We start from the raw sequence: 14,102 nt of genomic DNA on the forward strand, positions 1-14,102 counted from the left end.
TCCCCCTCACACCCCCTATCCCCCTCACATCCCACCTCACACCCCATATCCCACCTCACAGCCCCTATCCCCCTCATATCCCCCCCTTACACCCCCTATCCCCCTCATATCGCCCCCTCACACCCCATATCCCCCTCCTATCCCCTTCATATCCCCCCCCCCTCGTCCCCTCAGGGACTACGCGCCCCGAGCTCCCCTGCGCGGCGGGGCGGGCCGGGGCGGGGCGGGCGCGGCCCTACAAAGGCGGCGGCGGCGGCGGGCGGCCGCTACTGCCCGGTACCGGCGGGAGGGGCGCGGCGCCGCCCGCGCTGACGGGACAAAGCGCGGCCATGAGCCCGCTCTAGGGCCCCGGGAGGCCGCCGCAGCTCCCCGTCACCGCTCCGGGAGGGAGCGGGGAGGGGAGTGGGGGGGGACCCCGCGTTGGGGGTCCCGGGGGGTGGGGGGCTGTTTGTCGCCGCCGCCGCCACCACCGCCGCCGGGCACCATGCACACCGTGCAGAAGGACACCACGTTCACCAAGATCTTCGTCGGGGGGCTGCCCTACCACACCACCGACTCCTCCCTCAGGAAGTACTTCGAGGTCTTCGGGGACATCGAGGAGGCGGTGGTGATCACCGACCGGCAGACGGGCAAATCCCGGGGATACGGCTTCGTAAGTGCCGCTGCCCGGCCCGGGGGGGAGGCTGGGGGTGGCAGTGCCCTCAGGGGGTGGCAGTTCCCTCACAAAGCCTGGGGGGTGGCTGGGACCCCCGCATCTCCCTGCCCTGAGCCCCCCGGTGCTGCTTGCCCCGTTCCAGCCTCCACCGTCGGGGGGTTTGGGACCGGCTCCGTTAACTTGGAGGAGCCCAGGGAGCAGAGGGGAGGTCACTGGTGGAAGCTTTGGCCATGGGGAGCCGCTTTTCCCACCAGGTCCCCCCCGTCTCGCAGTGTCAGGGTGGTTTGGAGAAGCGGCGTTTGGCTCCTGGGTCAAAATAGATGAGCCAAGCAAACAGCCCCACTCGGTGCCTGCCACTGCCGGAGCCTTCCCCCAGTGCCGCTGCCACAACCCAGGCTGTGCTTCCTTGCAGGTGACCATGGCAGACAGAGCTGCGGCTGAAAGAGCCTGCAAAGACCCCAACCCCATCATCGACGGCAGGAAAGCAAATGTGAACCTGGCGTATTTGGGAGCAAAACCGAGGAGTATTCAAACTGGTGAGGAAGCCGGGAGAGCCCATCTCTAACTAGTAGAATAACTTGTAAGGCGAGGGAACGAGTTACTCGGGCTGGGTTCATCTGATCCGATGGTGCGTGCTTATCCCCCCTTGTTTTGCTCGTGGACTGAGGACACTGTAATCAGTTACCTCTCTTCCCTGACTTCTTCCCTGTCCCTCTTATGCTAGCGTTATATGCCAATATACACCAAAGTTTGTATAACTGAGCTAAAGCCGTTTCCTTCCATGGCTGGTCTGCTTTGCTGCTCTCCTCTTTCATTGTTACATCAGCATTAGCGCTAAGATCCATTCCGTCATTCTGCCCCTTGGTTTAATTTTACACACAGTACCCTGTGTAAAGTAAGGTATTATCCCCATTGTCTGCTCTGATAGCAGCACTTGAGCACTGCTCTTTAATCTGGGCTCCCATCTGGCCTTTGTGCATATCGCATATGCATATTAAAATTAACTTGCTTCTAAATGGGACTCTAAATTTGCTCACATGCATAGCAGATGAAATGGATGTACATGTGGTCTGAGGTGTAGTTACGTGGGTATATTGTGAGTTGAATGGTATGGTGGATGCCATTCATTAATATATTTTTTTTCTGAACCCTTTTTCTTTAGGTTTTACTATAGGTGTGCAGCAGCTACATCCAGCCTTTATTCAGAGACCCTTTGGGTAAGTGGACATGTTTCTTAACAGTCAGTTTGAAATCATATTCATGAATCAACTTCCTCATTATTTAAAATGCATGAAAAAGCCTTAGCTGTAAGGAGTGGACAGTTTGAACAGCTGTTGTTGATGCGTGGAGTACTTTATTTCTGGTGAAGATTTCAGAAGTTTTGTGCATTTGTCAGCTTTCATATAATTCCCAAAGATCCTCCTTTATCCTCAGTAAATCTTAGCCATAATAAGCCCACTGCATTGCTCTCTTCTTTGCCAGCTTCAAGAATTCAAATAAATGGAAAATAGTTTCTCTATTGCAGTACTTAAGGTGTCAAAACAATTAAGCAAATTCTGCTCTCATGTTTCTCAAATAAGATCTTCTGCTTCCTCTCCGCCGTTTCCCACATAATAATGCTCAGGGTACAGTTTTATCCTAGAAAACAAATTGCATTGGAAACAAAGTCTGTTACTTAATGAAAGTAACATTAGGTCAAAAATTGATTTTGGACAGATGTTATACAAGGCTTGAATAGTCTGCAAAAGTGGGCTTTTGTCTGCTGTTTTCAATAGCTTATACCATCCCTACTCAGTTAGAAAAGTCCTCTTTTTATACATCTAATAGGATCTGGCAGCTGCTCGGGAAAAGACAAGTGTGCTTCATGAGAACAATAGTGACTGTCATACTGCCTTCATTTAACTGTTTAATGATTGATGCAGTTCTTTTTTTTACACCATTTCAGAAAGTGAATATTGATAGGGTTTTTTTATTATTATTTTCTAAGAGCATTAAGAAAGTAGGTGCATTTTTTAAAGCTTTTGAGAACTGCTCTGTTGTGGTTTTTATGTGACTAATATAAATAGATGGGATCTTGGCCTTTGTCAACAGAAATATTTCATCCATTCCCTGTTCTCTGTTCATAGCATTTTCTTTTCTTTTCTTTCTTTTTTTTGGGGGCGGGTGGGGGGAGCAGCTAACAACAAAACAGAAACTTTCGCTTCTCTGCCAACTGCCTGGGTAATCTCATTCCAATGAGTTTATGGATGTAAGAGGCTGTGTTGCCACAATAGTGCACACCCAGTGTATGTGCGCTGTGTACGGTTCAAACACGCCAGTTTTCCTAAGAGGTTACGACTCTGTTGGAAAGACTTGAAGAGCATCTGTCATGAAACGAGGAGGGTTTTTTGGTGCAAGAGCCACAATAGTCCAGGTAGGCAAGCTGTTGCTCTTCAACAGCTCTCCTCGCATGGGAGCTATAGCAGCTTTCCTAGGATCAGAGGCAGGCAGCATCTCTGAGATGCAAACACCGGAGGCTTTCCAAATCGCACAAGAGCACACAATAGAAGTTGATGATAAAACCCAGCATGTTACGAGGTTTACCATGCGTGCCAACAGAAAAGAGCAAAATGGTGAAGCGTGTTAAAGCCCTAGTGCTGGCAGGAGCGTCAGCTCGCACCAGCTCCCCTTGCAGATAATCTGCTCTTCCCGCATGTGCTGCTCCTACCCAGCACCACAGCTCTGCAGCTGTGAAAAACGTGGGTTTTCTTTTTGAACAGTTTGCTCTTAGTTTCATGTAGAGAGGAGTGTGGGATCAACTGACTTGGTGTTCCTTGTGATCTAGACAGTTACTGTTCCAGTTCTCCGGCATTGGTTCCATCATTAAACCAGCAGAGCTGCAGTGAGCACATACAGCAGAGAGCACTGTAAATTATTTATCAGTTGCCAAGAGACAGGAACCAGGAGACTGGAGGGAGCAGATTATATATCATTATTTGCAAGCATCGGTAAACACGAATTTCATTGCATTCGGACATTGCTGGAGCAGGATCACTAGAAACGTGGGTTTGGCGAAACGTAGAGCCATTTAACTGAGCACCGTGGCTGAGGCTGCTCTGTGGCTTCTGAGCAAAGCATCAGGTGTTCAGTCAAGCAGCGGAGCTTGGCCACCGGTTCCCTCTTTGTCTTGTCAGGAGACCAGCAGAAGTAAGAGGGCTCTGCTCTTGCATTCCCTTGGAGCCACAATTTCCTTTGCCCTTTGAGGGATTTGAGGGTAGGTGAGGAGCTTATCAGGGTCTGTCTGACTTGGGAAGTGTGACCAACTTGCTGTTGCCCATTTGCTGTGTGCCTTGTGGAGCTTCCCCAAATAAAGGTCTCTGGCTGGTCTGCGTTGCCACACATAAGACATCTCAGGGCTTTCCCTCCCTCAGTTTCTCTCTGCAAAGTGTTTGCATCCAGGCACTGGCACGCAGTTTCTGAAAGACCATTGTTATGGGACGCGGGGTGCTAGGTGTGCAAGCTGGACTTGGCAAGGAAGAAATGAATGAACAGCCCGCGAACTGCTAGGCAGTTAAGGAAGAGAAGACCAGCCAGTCACATTCAAGCTACAAAGCCACAAAATGCAGGTTTTGGTGAAACTTAAAATGAATGGAAACTATGAAAATTACCCAAACATTAGTGAAGATTATTTATAAACTGAAGGCTTCCCCCCAGCCCCAGGGACCCAAATGCAGCTGTAAATATTGCCCGGGGTATGCGGAACAGAAAGAGAAACCATGAAGAGCCTCTCTCCTTCCTCCTGCTGTCCTGGCAGGGGAGGCACATGCACGGCAGACAGCGCGGAGTCGGTAGTAAATCCTGTTTTGAAAAGTAGTCTCTAGGCTGTCGTAACCAGAGATCGTAACAGTAATGCAAGGCGAAGGATGCGTCTGTGTCAGGGTGACTCGGAGATCTGGCTTCTGGGTTTAGGGAAGCAACTTCAGGCCTGGGGGCTCAGTCAGTAGCTTACAGGTTGCGCTTTGCTTGGAGGGAGATGGGAATGCCACAGCATTTGCCTGCAGTTGCTGGCTGGCGTGGCGTTGTGTTTATGAGAATAGAGGAGGGAGAGACTGCAAATGGAGCTGTCTCTTACTGCAGTGGTCTCTTACTGAAGCAGTTGCCCTTTAAAGAAGTTTGGAGAAACATCACAATTCTTGGAAGCTGCGAGGAGCACCTATGTAGACCACTCGGCCAGGAGTACGTGGTGGTGCAGCAGAGCTGTGTTGTGCCCCCCTCGTGGTCCTCTCTTCTAGGCCCCTGGCGCCCGAAGCAGGCGTGAGCCCGGGCAGGGAACGGGGGATTCCCTGATTCTTCTCTCCCTAGCCGTGCTTTCAGCTCTGGATGCAGGCAGTGCATGGCAGATGCATTCCTGTGGCTGTGCCTCAGCGAAGGAGCTATCTGTGTGGGAGATCTACCAGTGGCTGAGTAAGTGACTGAGCTCTTGGAAACATATCGCTGTCCTTGCAGCAGGATCCAGCTCTTTCCATATCTGCACATGGGGTGTTGTTTCTCCAGAGACCCCACCTCCTCCTGGCCTGTAGCTGCTTATTTCGGCCTGTGTTCAGTGTCAGGCAGCACTGGAAATGGTTAAATCTCTGAGTTTAACATTTCATGTACTGATGGTGCTGCAGCTAGGAAGTGAAGAAAGTCCCTCTTTGTGTCAGCCCACCCTCCCTTGCAGCTGTTTATCCTTAAAACTTCTCTATTGGGTTAAAAATAAAAGGAAACAAACTTTCATCTTTTCTGTGGTTATGCTTATAAACAGGCGCATGCTGTCCTTGCTGTGCTCGGTCTCTGTCAGCTGGCATCCCCCGTGCTCTGACTTCCTATTTCACCACTTATCAAAAAGCTGGCTTGCTGCAGGACCCCGGGCTGCTCCGCCGGTCACAAGCGGCTCCCATGGGGATGGCTCACCCGGCACCTGTTGTTTGTCGTGTGCCAATAACATGAAAGCTTTCGGGGGGGGATTTCCTAAGAAACATTCAAATCCATTTTCCAAATGGCTTCAGCTGCTAGTTCTCAGGCACACTCACTGCTATTCAGACCGAGCACTTGCCAGTCAGAGAGCTTTTTGGTTTTTAAGAATAGATGTGTATTTATAAACAGATCCAACAGCTTTGCAGTTTTTCTTGGACATTTACTTCGAGGTTGCAAGTGCTGGTGTTGCACCCAAGGGCTTGGCACTGTTGCTTTGGGTACAGTTTGCTCGTGTCCCACATCTTGTATCATCCTATAGAATAACGTAAAAGGAAGCCAGAAAGGAAAGTGCCTTCTCCTTGCTGTGGTTCCATTTGCATCAGTGGATTTCCTCTTTGCCCTCTGCAGAGCAGCGACCCAGGCCCTTTCCCCTGGCTGCAGGAGCCGGGGAGCAGCAGATGTAAGCTTCTCCCGTTCTGGTGCTGTTTTAATCCCAGCACAGCAGATCCGTGCACGCGCCTGAATTTTCAGAGCAGTGCAGCCTGTTCTTGATCTCGTCTTTCTTTTGCGCAGCTGCTGGCACGCTGGTCCCTAACTTTGGTAGTATTAAACACATGCCCAGTAATTTGAATGATAAATGCAGCTCTGAGCAGCCTGCCTCTGAGCTGGGGACACCAGAGAGGGAACTTAGACAGTTGTGCTGATAATTCGGTGGCAAGGACACTGGGTCACTTCTAAATATGACTTACATGAAGAACTTGTTCCCCGCAGATGGGAGCAGGCTACATACCAGAGCTAAATATACTCTGTGAGCGCAAAAGATGAAAAGTCTTGGACCTCAGAGTTAAAACTGAGTATCCTGTTTCTCCCTCTCTCCATCCTGCAGACAGGGCCGCGCTGCCCCTGCCCTTTCCCTGTGCGTGTCGGCTGTCCTGCGCCACTGGCACGCACCCCTGGCTGCTCCCGCTTTGCTGGAAGGCGTGGAGAGGGGTGCCTCGGGTCCTCTAGATCAACAAGATCTAGAGGCTGGCAGTAGAGATCCCTGAAAATTCTTAAAATGGAATTTCTTTCTTGGCTGAGAAACCACTTGTTTTATCAGTTACCTGTTTCTGATAAAAGAAAACCTATTTCATTATTCTTACATGGTTGAAGCATTCTGCTTCAAAATCCCTCATATATCCAAGAAATAGTTTTTGGTAAATCAGATGTACTGGTGATTTTAATTAAAAATCAGTGGAAGGAATCACGTGTAAAGAAAAAGTCTGTTAAAAAAATGGAGTCACATAAAAACAGACAACTTTATGCATGTGTTATTCCAAAACTTGTCAGGTACTTGGGAAGTTTTTAAAGGTGTTTCTGCAGCCTTTGGTTTTCTCCAAATTGCAGGAGGAAATGGGAAAGCTTAGTTAAAGGTCGAATTCCTGGGAATTAAGCTCTCAAAGTCTCTTGTTTTTCCTCCTGCGTGGACAGGACGAATCTAGCATCCTCCTGGGATTCTCATACTGATGCTGAGGGACTCGGGCTGCTGTGGTGTATTGGTGTGAGGCACTTTCTGTTTTGTCTGGCAGTTCATGTCTGTTTTGGCTGTGCTGATAACTCAAAAGGGGAGGGCTTTTTCCCTCTCTGGATAGCTGACTAGTTGCGGATAAACTTCCATGTGACTTTTTCCTTGGTGCCAGATGGCTCTTGTTTCAGGCAGATGTTATCTCCTGCTCTGCTACCTGAGCGTTTTTCATCATGCTTCTCCAGCCTATTTTTGGTCTGGCCCAACATGCCTTTGTTTGGGATTATTATTATTTTATTGTATTTCTTTTTTTTCTCCTTTGGGCGTGGGGGAGCAAGATGCAGAGGATAAAACTGTAAATTGTAGAGCCTGGATAACTGGTGCTGAGCTCAGGATGTTGATCTCGGGCTCTTGGTTGAATTAAGAAAAAAGTTGAGATCTTTGAGGAGATTCACTCTCATCTTTGATAGGCAACCTCTTTTTTTTTTTCCCCTTTTCCCCACCTCTGCACTGGCTGTGCTTCCTGGAGAAGGTGTAGATGGCGTTTCTTTTTATTTGTGTCTGTGGGACCCACCTCCATGAGTTTGTTGCATCATGAAGCTGAGCTGTGCTCACGCTGCAAAGTGATGCCACTGCTGGGCTGTGCTGGATTCGCAGCTACCGCAGTGCTTCCTGTTCCCTAAGCTTTTTCTCTCCTGCCAAAATGAAATTAGATTGAAATCATGGATAGCTCGTGTACAGTGATTTTTGTAGGCTCAGCAACTGGTAGAAGTTATCGTTGAAACCTCTTACATAGCCATGTTTTCTCTTGTACTGATTCCAACCTGGGACAGGCTGTTACAGCAGGTTGTTCCTTTTTCGTTGTCCCCCTGTATATTGAAGTCCTTCGCCCAGCAGGAAACCCAGTCGTGTACCACATACCTGTTTGCCTGGGCTGCTGTGTAAATCTTCCCATAGGGCGAGAGGAGGAAGAGCAGAAGACAGACAGGCAAATTAGTTACATGAGCAGAAATTAGAGCAGAAATTTGTGGTTCTTCTTTTGATGTTATTTTGTGTTTGTGTCATAATACAGTAGGCGAACGTAAATACTGGACCACGGAGCTGCAGGGTTCATCCTTGTCCTTTTTCAAGCTGGCTGATGAGGCAGAACCCATTGACATTTCAATGCATGCTTTAATCAGCTTTAATAGGGACATTTCAGGATTCAGAGGTTTGTCATGTCAGTGGACGAAGCCCAGCCCACGTCAGTAACTGCTGATGGATTGTGGAGTGGTCGTTGCAGAACGAATGCCCTGGTGTGCAGCACGCTGTGCTTATTCACACGTCGGTGAATAAACCCCGCAGGGGCCCCTCCGAGCAGGAGTCCTCGTTGGCAGACACAGCCTGACCTGGCCACTGCATCTTGCTTGGATTTGAGACCAGGATTTGAATTTCTCTTGTTTCTACAGCCTGGCATTGAGGCTGTAGGTATTGCCTGACCACCCACGCTCCACCCAGGCTTAAAGTGCCCAGGCAGCGCCTCGAGGGCTTGGGGCTGTCCTTCAGGAATACTACTCCTGGGGCACGAGCTGTGGCAGGATGCGGCTGTGTCCGCACACCACTAGCACCGAGGTGGTGTTGCAGCAGTGGTAATGGAAGCGTCGAGCTCCTGGAGTGCTGCTGCTCTCCATGGCCGTGCTGGGGTGTTTCCCAGAGCTACTTCTGTCTGAGGCACTCGCACTCCTGACCCCGCTTCAGAATACCTCTCTGCAAACCTGTCACCCAGGCTGTGGTTGGAGGTGTCACCTCACCACAGGCGGTTTTTGTGTCGCTCTCGTGTGCAGCTGTGGCTGTGCTCGGCTCATTCTGCAGTACCACCCAGCAGACGGAGCCCGGCATCGCCTCCCGTGGCATCTTGGCTGGTGCCGTGTGTCTGGAGGGCTCCGACGCATCCGTCTGTCCTGCCATCACGTGTCGTGGCCGTGTGGGTGTCCGTGCAGCAGCTGACGGGTCAGTGCTGGTGGAAACGCAGGCCAAATTCCCGGGGTCAAATGCTGCAGTTTGTGCCTTCACTGGCAGACACAAAGGGCTCTGTTTCTTTTATTCTTCAGGGAATAAAGGGCTGGTCGTGGTGGTGGCATTTGTGTGCTGATCTCTGTGAGGCTGCCAAGAGCCCTGTGCCCCTCCTCGCATCCCGAGTGTTTGTGTGGTGCTGTGTCCCTCCTGCAACTTGTCCCCCACCTCAGCACAACCAGCTCCTGCCGTGGCTGGGGGCCTTTTTCTGGTCACGTTGTGTATGGAGGTGAAGTTCTTCTGGCTTGCAGGGCGCGTTGTGGGAGCCGGAGGAGGACTGCAGGGAGGGAAGGCATCGTAAAACACAGATGTGACTCATCCGGTAGAAATTCAGATCAGAGCTTGCTGATTTTTTGAAAAAGACTGCACTCGAAAACAGCTTTATTTCTGAGAGATCTTCAGAAATAGTGAAGGAGGGGAAAGTATTTCAAGACCTCCTGTGGATGCTAAACATAGCCAGCAGTAACTTCGCCGTACCACGCTGCTTCTGGTTTCTCGGTAGCCGCAAGTAACCAGCGACCTTACCTTGGGCCGCGTGTTTTGTTGGGATCGATGAGTTGCCATCTGGCCACTGCATCTCGAAGTCCAAACTGCGTCATATCCCGAGTGTGATTCTAAAACACTAAAAGCCCATGGAGCAGAAGAGCCTCTGCTTGTACACAGGAGCAGCTTCTGGAGTGGCAGCGCGTTTTCAGTGCGGCAAATGGTGGTGTGAGACACGTGCCTGTGTGTGCGGCGGGTCGGGGGTTATTTCTGGAAACGGAGTGCAAGAATACTTATTGTCTTCTCAGTTAATGGTGTTTTCTATTCAGAGAGGCATCGAAGCGATGGAATTTTTCCTCCCTGACAAAGTCGTCGTCTAGGATGTCATGGGTTTGCTGCCTTTTTGTGCAAACTACAGCAGGGGACCCGTGTGCTGAAGATCAGAACTGACGTGCAGGGTCCCTGGGCACACGTTCCTGCAGGGTGATGTTCAGGCTGTGTCCCAAGAGGCTGCCAGCCCAGCCTCCATGGTAGCGCTGCTCATTTTGCAGGCGAGGGCTCGGTGACAGAGCCCAAGGGGTGTTGGGGTTGGGCTGTGCCCACTCCTCGGCTCAGGGCCCTGCTGCTGCAGCCCGGCTGGGGCGCTGGGCCTGAGGTCGGAGCCTGGGCGTCAGCTCTTGTTCTGATTCAGCCATGCTGGCCTTAATTTGGATCAGAGCTGCAACAAAAATGATTCAGTGAATTTCTGTCCCCTCATTTCGTTCCTGTTAGTCACAGGGTGATAGCGGGTGCCGTGTATTTATGGACTGCAGGGCTGTGAGCTCCCTCCCTGCATGCTGTGGCAGCTCTGGCCTTGGGAGGTGGCCTTGCATTTAATATTTGTGCGTGCCGTCCATCCATCCTGCCCCCTCCCTGGTGCTGCTCCTCTGGGCAGCCTCGTTTCATCTGAGGGTGCTGATTTCAGAGGCAGAGCTGCTGCGAGGGGGGAGAATAGCAGTCATTCTCTCATAATGCAAATTGCCTCAACAAAAAAAAAAAGTGTGTGAGTGGGAAAACAAGAGAAAACCCAGGTCAGATGCACACTTATTCACGGGAAGCCTTTCTCCTGCCCAAAGAGCAGGTTAAATTTAGCATCCAGTGCTGGGTGAGAAGCATATGGGAACAGCCCCACAGCTGCTGGACAGGGTCAGCAGCCCCAGGTGGGCCCTAGGACGCTGCGGGTACCGGCTGAGATGTGGGGCAGGCACTTGGGCAGGACGAGGGAGGCCAGTGACGGGTCCAGGAGAAGCTTCCAGCTCCTGGGTGGGACTTCCCACGGCCAGGCAGCGCTGCGCATCCTCTCGTGCTCCTGACAGGGATCAGATGGGCGAGTGGGCAGCGGATCCTTCCCCGAGCAGCTGAGCTCCGCTCCGCGAAGCGCTGCAGGCACGTACAAGCCCGCGGCTTGTGAAAAGCCTGTGGGAGGCTTTTAAAAGTGGTCGTGTTTGGAAATGTGCTGTCGCACACATCCACTCAAAAATCCCCAAAATGTTTGAATCTGCATAAGCGCTGTGCGGAGTTTCACCTTGGTTTTTGCTCACCAAAATAAGGGGGTTTGGGGACTCTCTGGAGGATGGCTTTTGGTTACTGCAGATGGGCAAGCAGTTGGTCAGAGACCTCTTGCCTACACCAGGTACTTCTGGTGCCTGTGGCTCTGCCCTTCAGCAGTCACTAGCCTCTACTAGGCCAGATTAGGGCCCAGCACCACAGAGCTCCCGGTGCAGGGCAGCCGCAGGACCGTGGCACTTTGTGTGGACAGACCTGAACCTGCAGCTCTTGCTCTTACTTCAAGCCTGACTTCCCATGGGCCCTTTGGAAAACACACCCTTCCACTTTGCTGTTTTTTTTAAAAAAAGTTAACATTTCCTATCAATAAGTGGGCGATCTGACCTTAACCATCCTCAGCGTGCTTCAATTTTAATCACCAGTGGCGTGGTTTGGTTCCTCGTGGCAGCACCCCTGGGGCAGGTGCTGAAAGGCAGTGCTGGAGGCACTGGCCGTGAGAGCCAAGATGCGCCAGCCTTACTGGGGGGAAGAAAACCAGTACCAATACCTCGTGTTTTACAACAAACACCCTGTAGCATTGCCCTAAACATCCCCTGTTATGGAAACACCAGCCCCAATGTGTGGTGACTGGTAACAGCAGGGAAGGCCCTCGGCTGTTCCTGGCAATGGGATGCGTGGAGGAGCGGCTTGGGACGGGGACGGGGAAATGTGAAGCTGGAGGCTGGTGGGGACAATTTGGGCACACCAGGGTTGGAATGGGGCTGGTGAGTGGTGTCTGTGTGCTGTGGCCACCTGGGGAGGGGTTCTGGGGCCCGGCAGCCTGGGTAGCAGCAGATATCTGACCCCTGGGAAGCAGAGGAGTGGAGAGCAGGGCGTGTGGCCACGTCTCTGCTTTGTCTTGTGCTGCTTCTACTCCAGACTCTAGGGCTGTTGTGTTCTGCCTCCCCTCCCGCCCCCAGCAGCACCCCTTGCTGGGACAGCACCATCCTGTGGCTGATGCATGTGAATTTGGGGCAGGAGGGGCACATGAATTTGGGGAGCAGACCCCTCGCTGACCCTCTCCCTTTGCCTCCACAGACTCACGCCTCACTATGTTTACCCCCAAGCTATCATTCAGCCCAGCGTGGTGATCCCTACCCCCGTGCAGTCCATCACGTCTCCCTACATCGACTACACCGCCGCCAGCCAAGCCTATTCCCAGTACACCACAGCTGCCTACGACCAGTACCCCTACGCTGCCTCTCCCGCCGCCGGCTTTGTGGGATACGGCTACACGGGCGCGGTGCAGCCCCCCATCACCGCCAGCAACCCCGCGGCGCCCGCCACCGCCTTCGTGCAGTACCAGCCCCAGCAGCTGCAGCCTGACCGCATGCAGTGAGGGCCCTGCTCGCTCTGCTGCCACCTGGGACAATCTTTTGCCGAGGGAAGGATGACGACTAGGACGACGAAACCAACAGCAAAAAAATAAAAAAATAAAAAAAAATAAAAAACAACACAAAATAAAAAAAAAAGGAAAAAAAATCACCCTGACCCTTTATCCCATTTATTTAGGTGCATATCAATACCTAAGCTATTTATAGTGTTAAGGGCAAACCCAAACCCTTGCAGTCTGACTGTGCTCATGAAAAAGGACTTTGGGTAAGTTTTCTTTGGATCTGGACAGATATTGTCTTGAAGATGTTCTTAAAGTGACTGAAATGTTTCACAGGAAAACTACAGATTCTTGCACACATCACAGTCTGCTTCCATCACCTATGGTCTTCTTTCCAGCCCCCACCCCGTCTGCCCCGCCAGCCCTCCCTCCTCATCAAACCTGCAATCTTCTTATTTACTGTTGAGGTACAGAGGTACTCGGAGAACATGGAGAAAAGCAATCTTATTTTTTGGTTGTACAAAAACTTTGTAATACTCAGAGATGCCTTACAGAAAAAAAGAAAAAGAAAAACTATTTTTTAATATTTATTGCGATTTTATTCGCATGAGCTGTGAATTGCAGACAGAAGAATAGTAGTAAGTAAGTATCTGCCTTGTTTAATTCTCATTTTACTAAATTATTGTATGTAGGTAAAAGTTCCTAAGTAATTGCTGAATCACTTCAACATGCAAAAGGGAATATTGGCTTGAAGGAGAGCAGAATATTCCTTTAGTCAACGCACTGTACTATTTTCTTATTGTAATTGTTACTCTGTTAAGATTATCTCAAATTTAGGTATATTTTTAAAATGCAAAAAAACAACAACCAAGAATACCGAACATTTTTGTCTACTTTGGTAGATTTTTTTTGTTACAATGCTGCAAACTATGGAGACATTTACAGTATTTATGTAAAGGAGATTTGGGGCTGTTGGCCAGCAAAGGTTAGGGGAATATCATGAGTGGAGCAAAAGGAAAAAAGGTGTTAAGTCATTGAACAAATGGGTAAACAGAACCTTTTTATGCCTATAATGCAACAGCCAAATAAAGGAAGAGAAAAAACAATGTAAGTTAAGTGCATTTCTACAAAGAACAGCAATAAACTATTTTAACTTTTAAAAGGATCGGATACTGTATGGTACCATGTTTGCGTGGCCGGAGTGCAGGGGGGAGTAGCAAAGCGACCCGATGCAGATGCACTGGTCTTGGCCCCTGAATGTGCTGGGGGGGCTGGGACACACGTCCCATGCACTGTTGGTGGCTCTGCATCTCCTGAGTCACCTGTGGCTCTGGCATGGGGGCTTTTGAGCTCCTAGAGTACCCTGCTGGATACATGAGGTCACCCTGGTGCTTGAGCCCAGCCGCTGTGGAGCAGAGCGGGTAAAGTGCCGCTGTCCTGGTGCAGCAGCATCCGCACCTCGTGTGGCCTTTCCTTCTGTTACTCGCTCAGAGGAAGGTTTTATTTTATTTTGTTTTATCCAAAATGGAGTCCATCCAGCGGTCAGAGGTCTGCCT

General features: G+C 50.6%; 1 protein-coding gene across 1 annotated transcript; it reads left to right on the plus strand.

Annotated features, from left to right (window-relative positions):
• The first annotated feature begins 252 nt into the window (after positions 1 to 252).
• Positions 253 to 13,711, plus strand: RBM38 (RNA binding motif protein 38). The gene is made up of 4 exons (XM_068700044.1): positions 253 to 652; positions 1,068 to 1,191; positions 1,818 to 1,872; positions 12,252 to 13,711. The coding sequence occupies exons 1-4, from the start codon at positions 485 to 487 to the stop codon at positions 12,550 to 12,552; spliced, it is 648 nt and encodes a 215-aa protein (XP_068556145.1). The 5' UTR covers positions 253 to 484; the 3' UTR covers positions 12,553 to 13,711.
• Positions 13,712 to 14,102: the final 391 nt, after the last annotated feature.

The sequence above is a fragment of the Anas acuta genome, chromosome 16, assembly GCF_963932015.1.
Source record: "Anas acuta chromosome 16, bAnaAcu1.1, whole genome shotgun sequence".
NCBI classification, from domain to species: domain Eukaryota; kingdom Metazoa; phylum Chordata; class Aves; order Anseriformes; family Anatidae; genus Anas; species Anas acuta.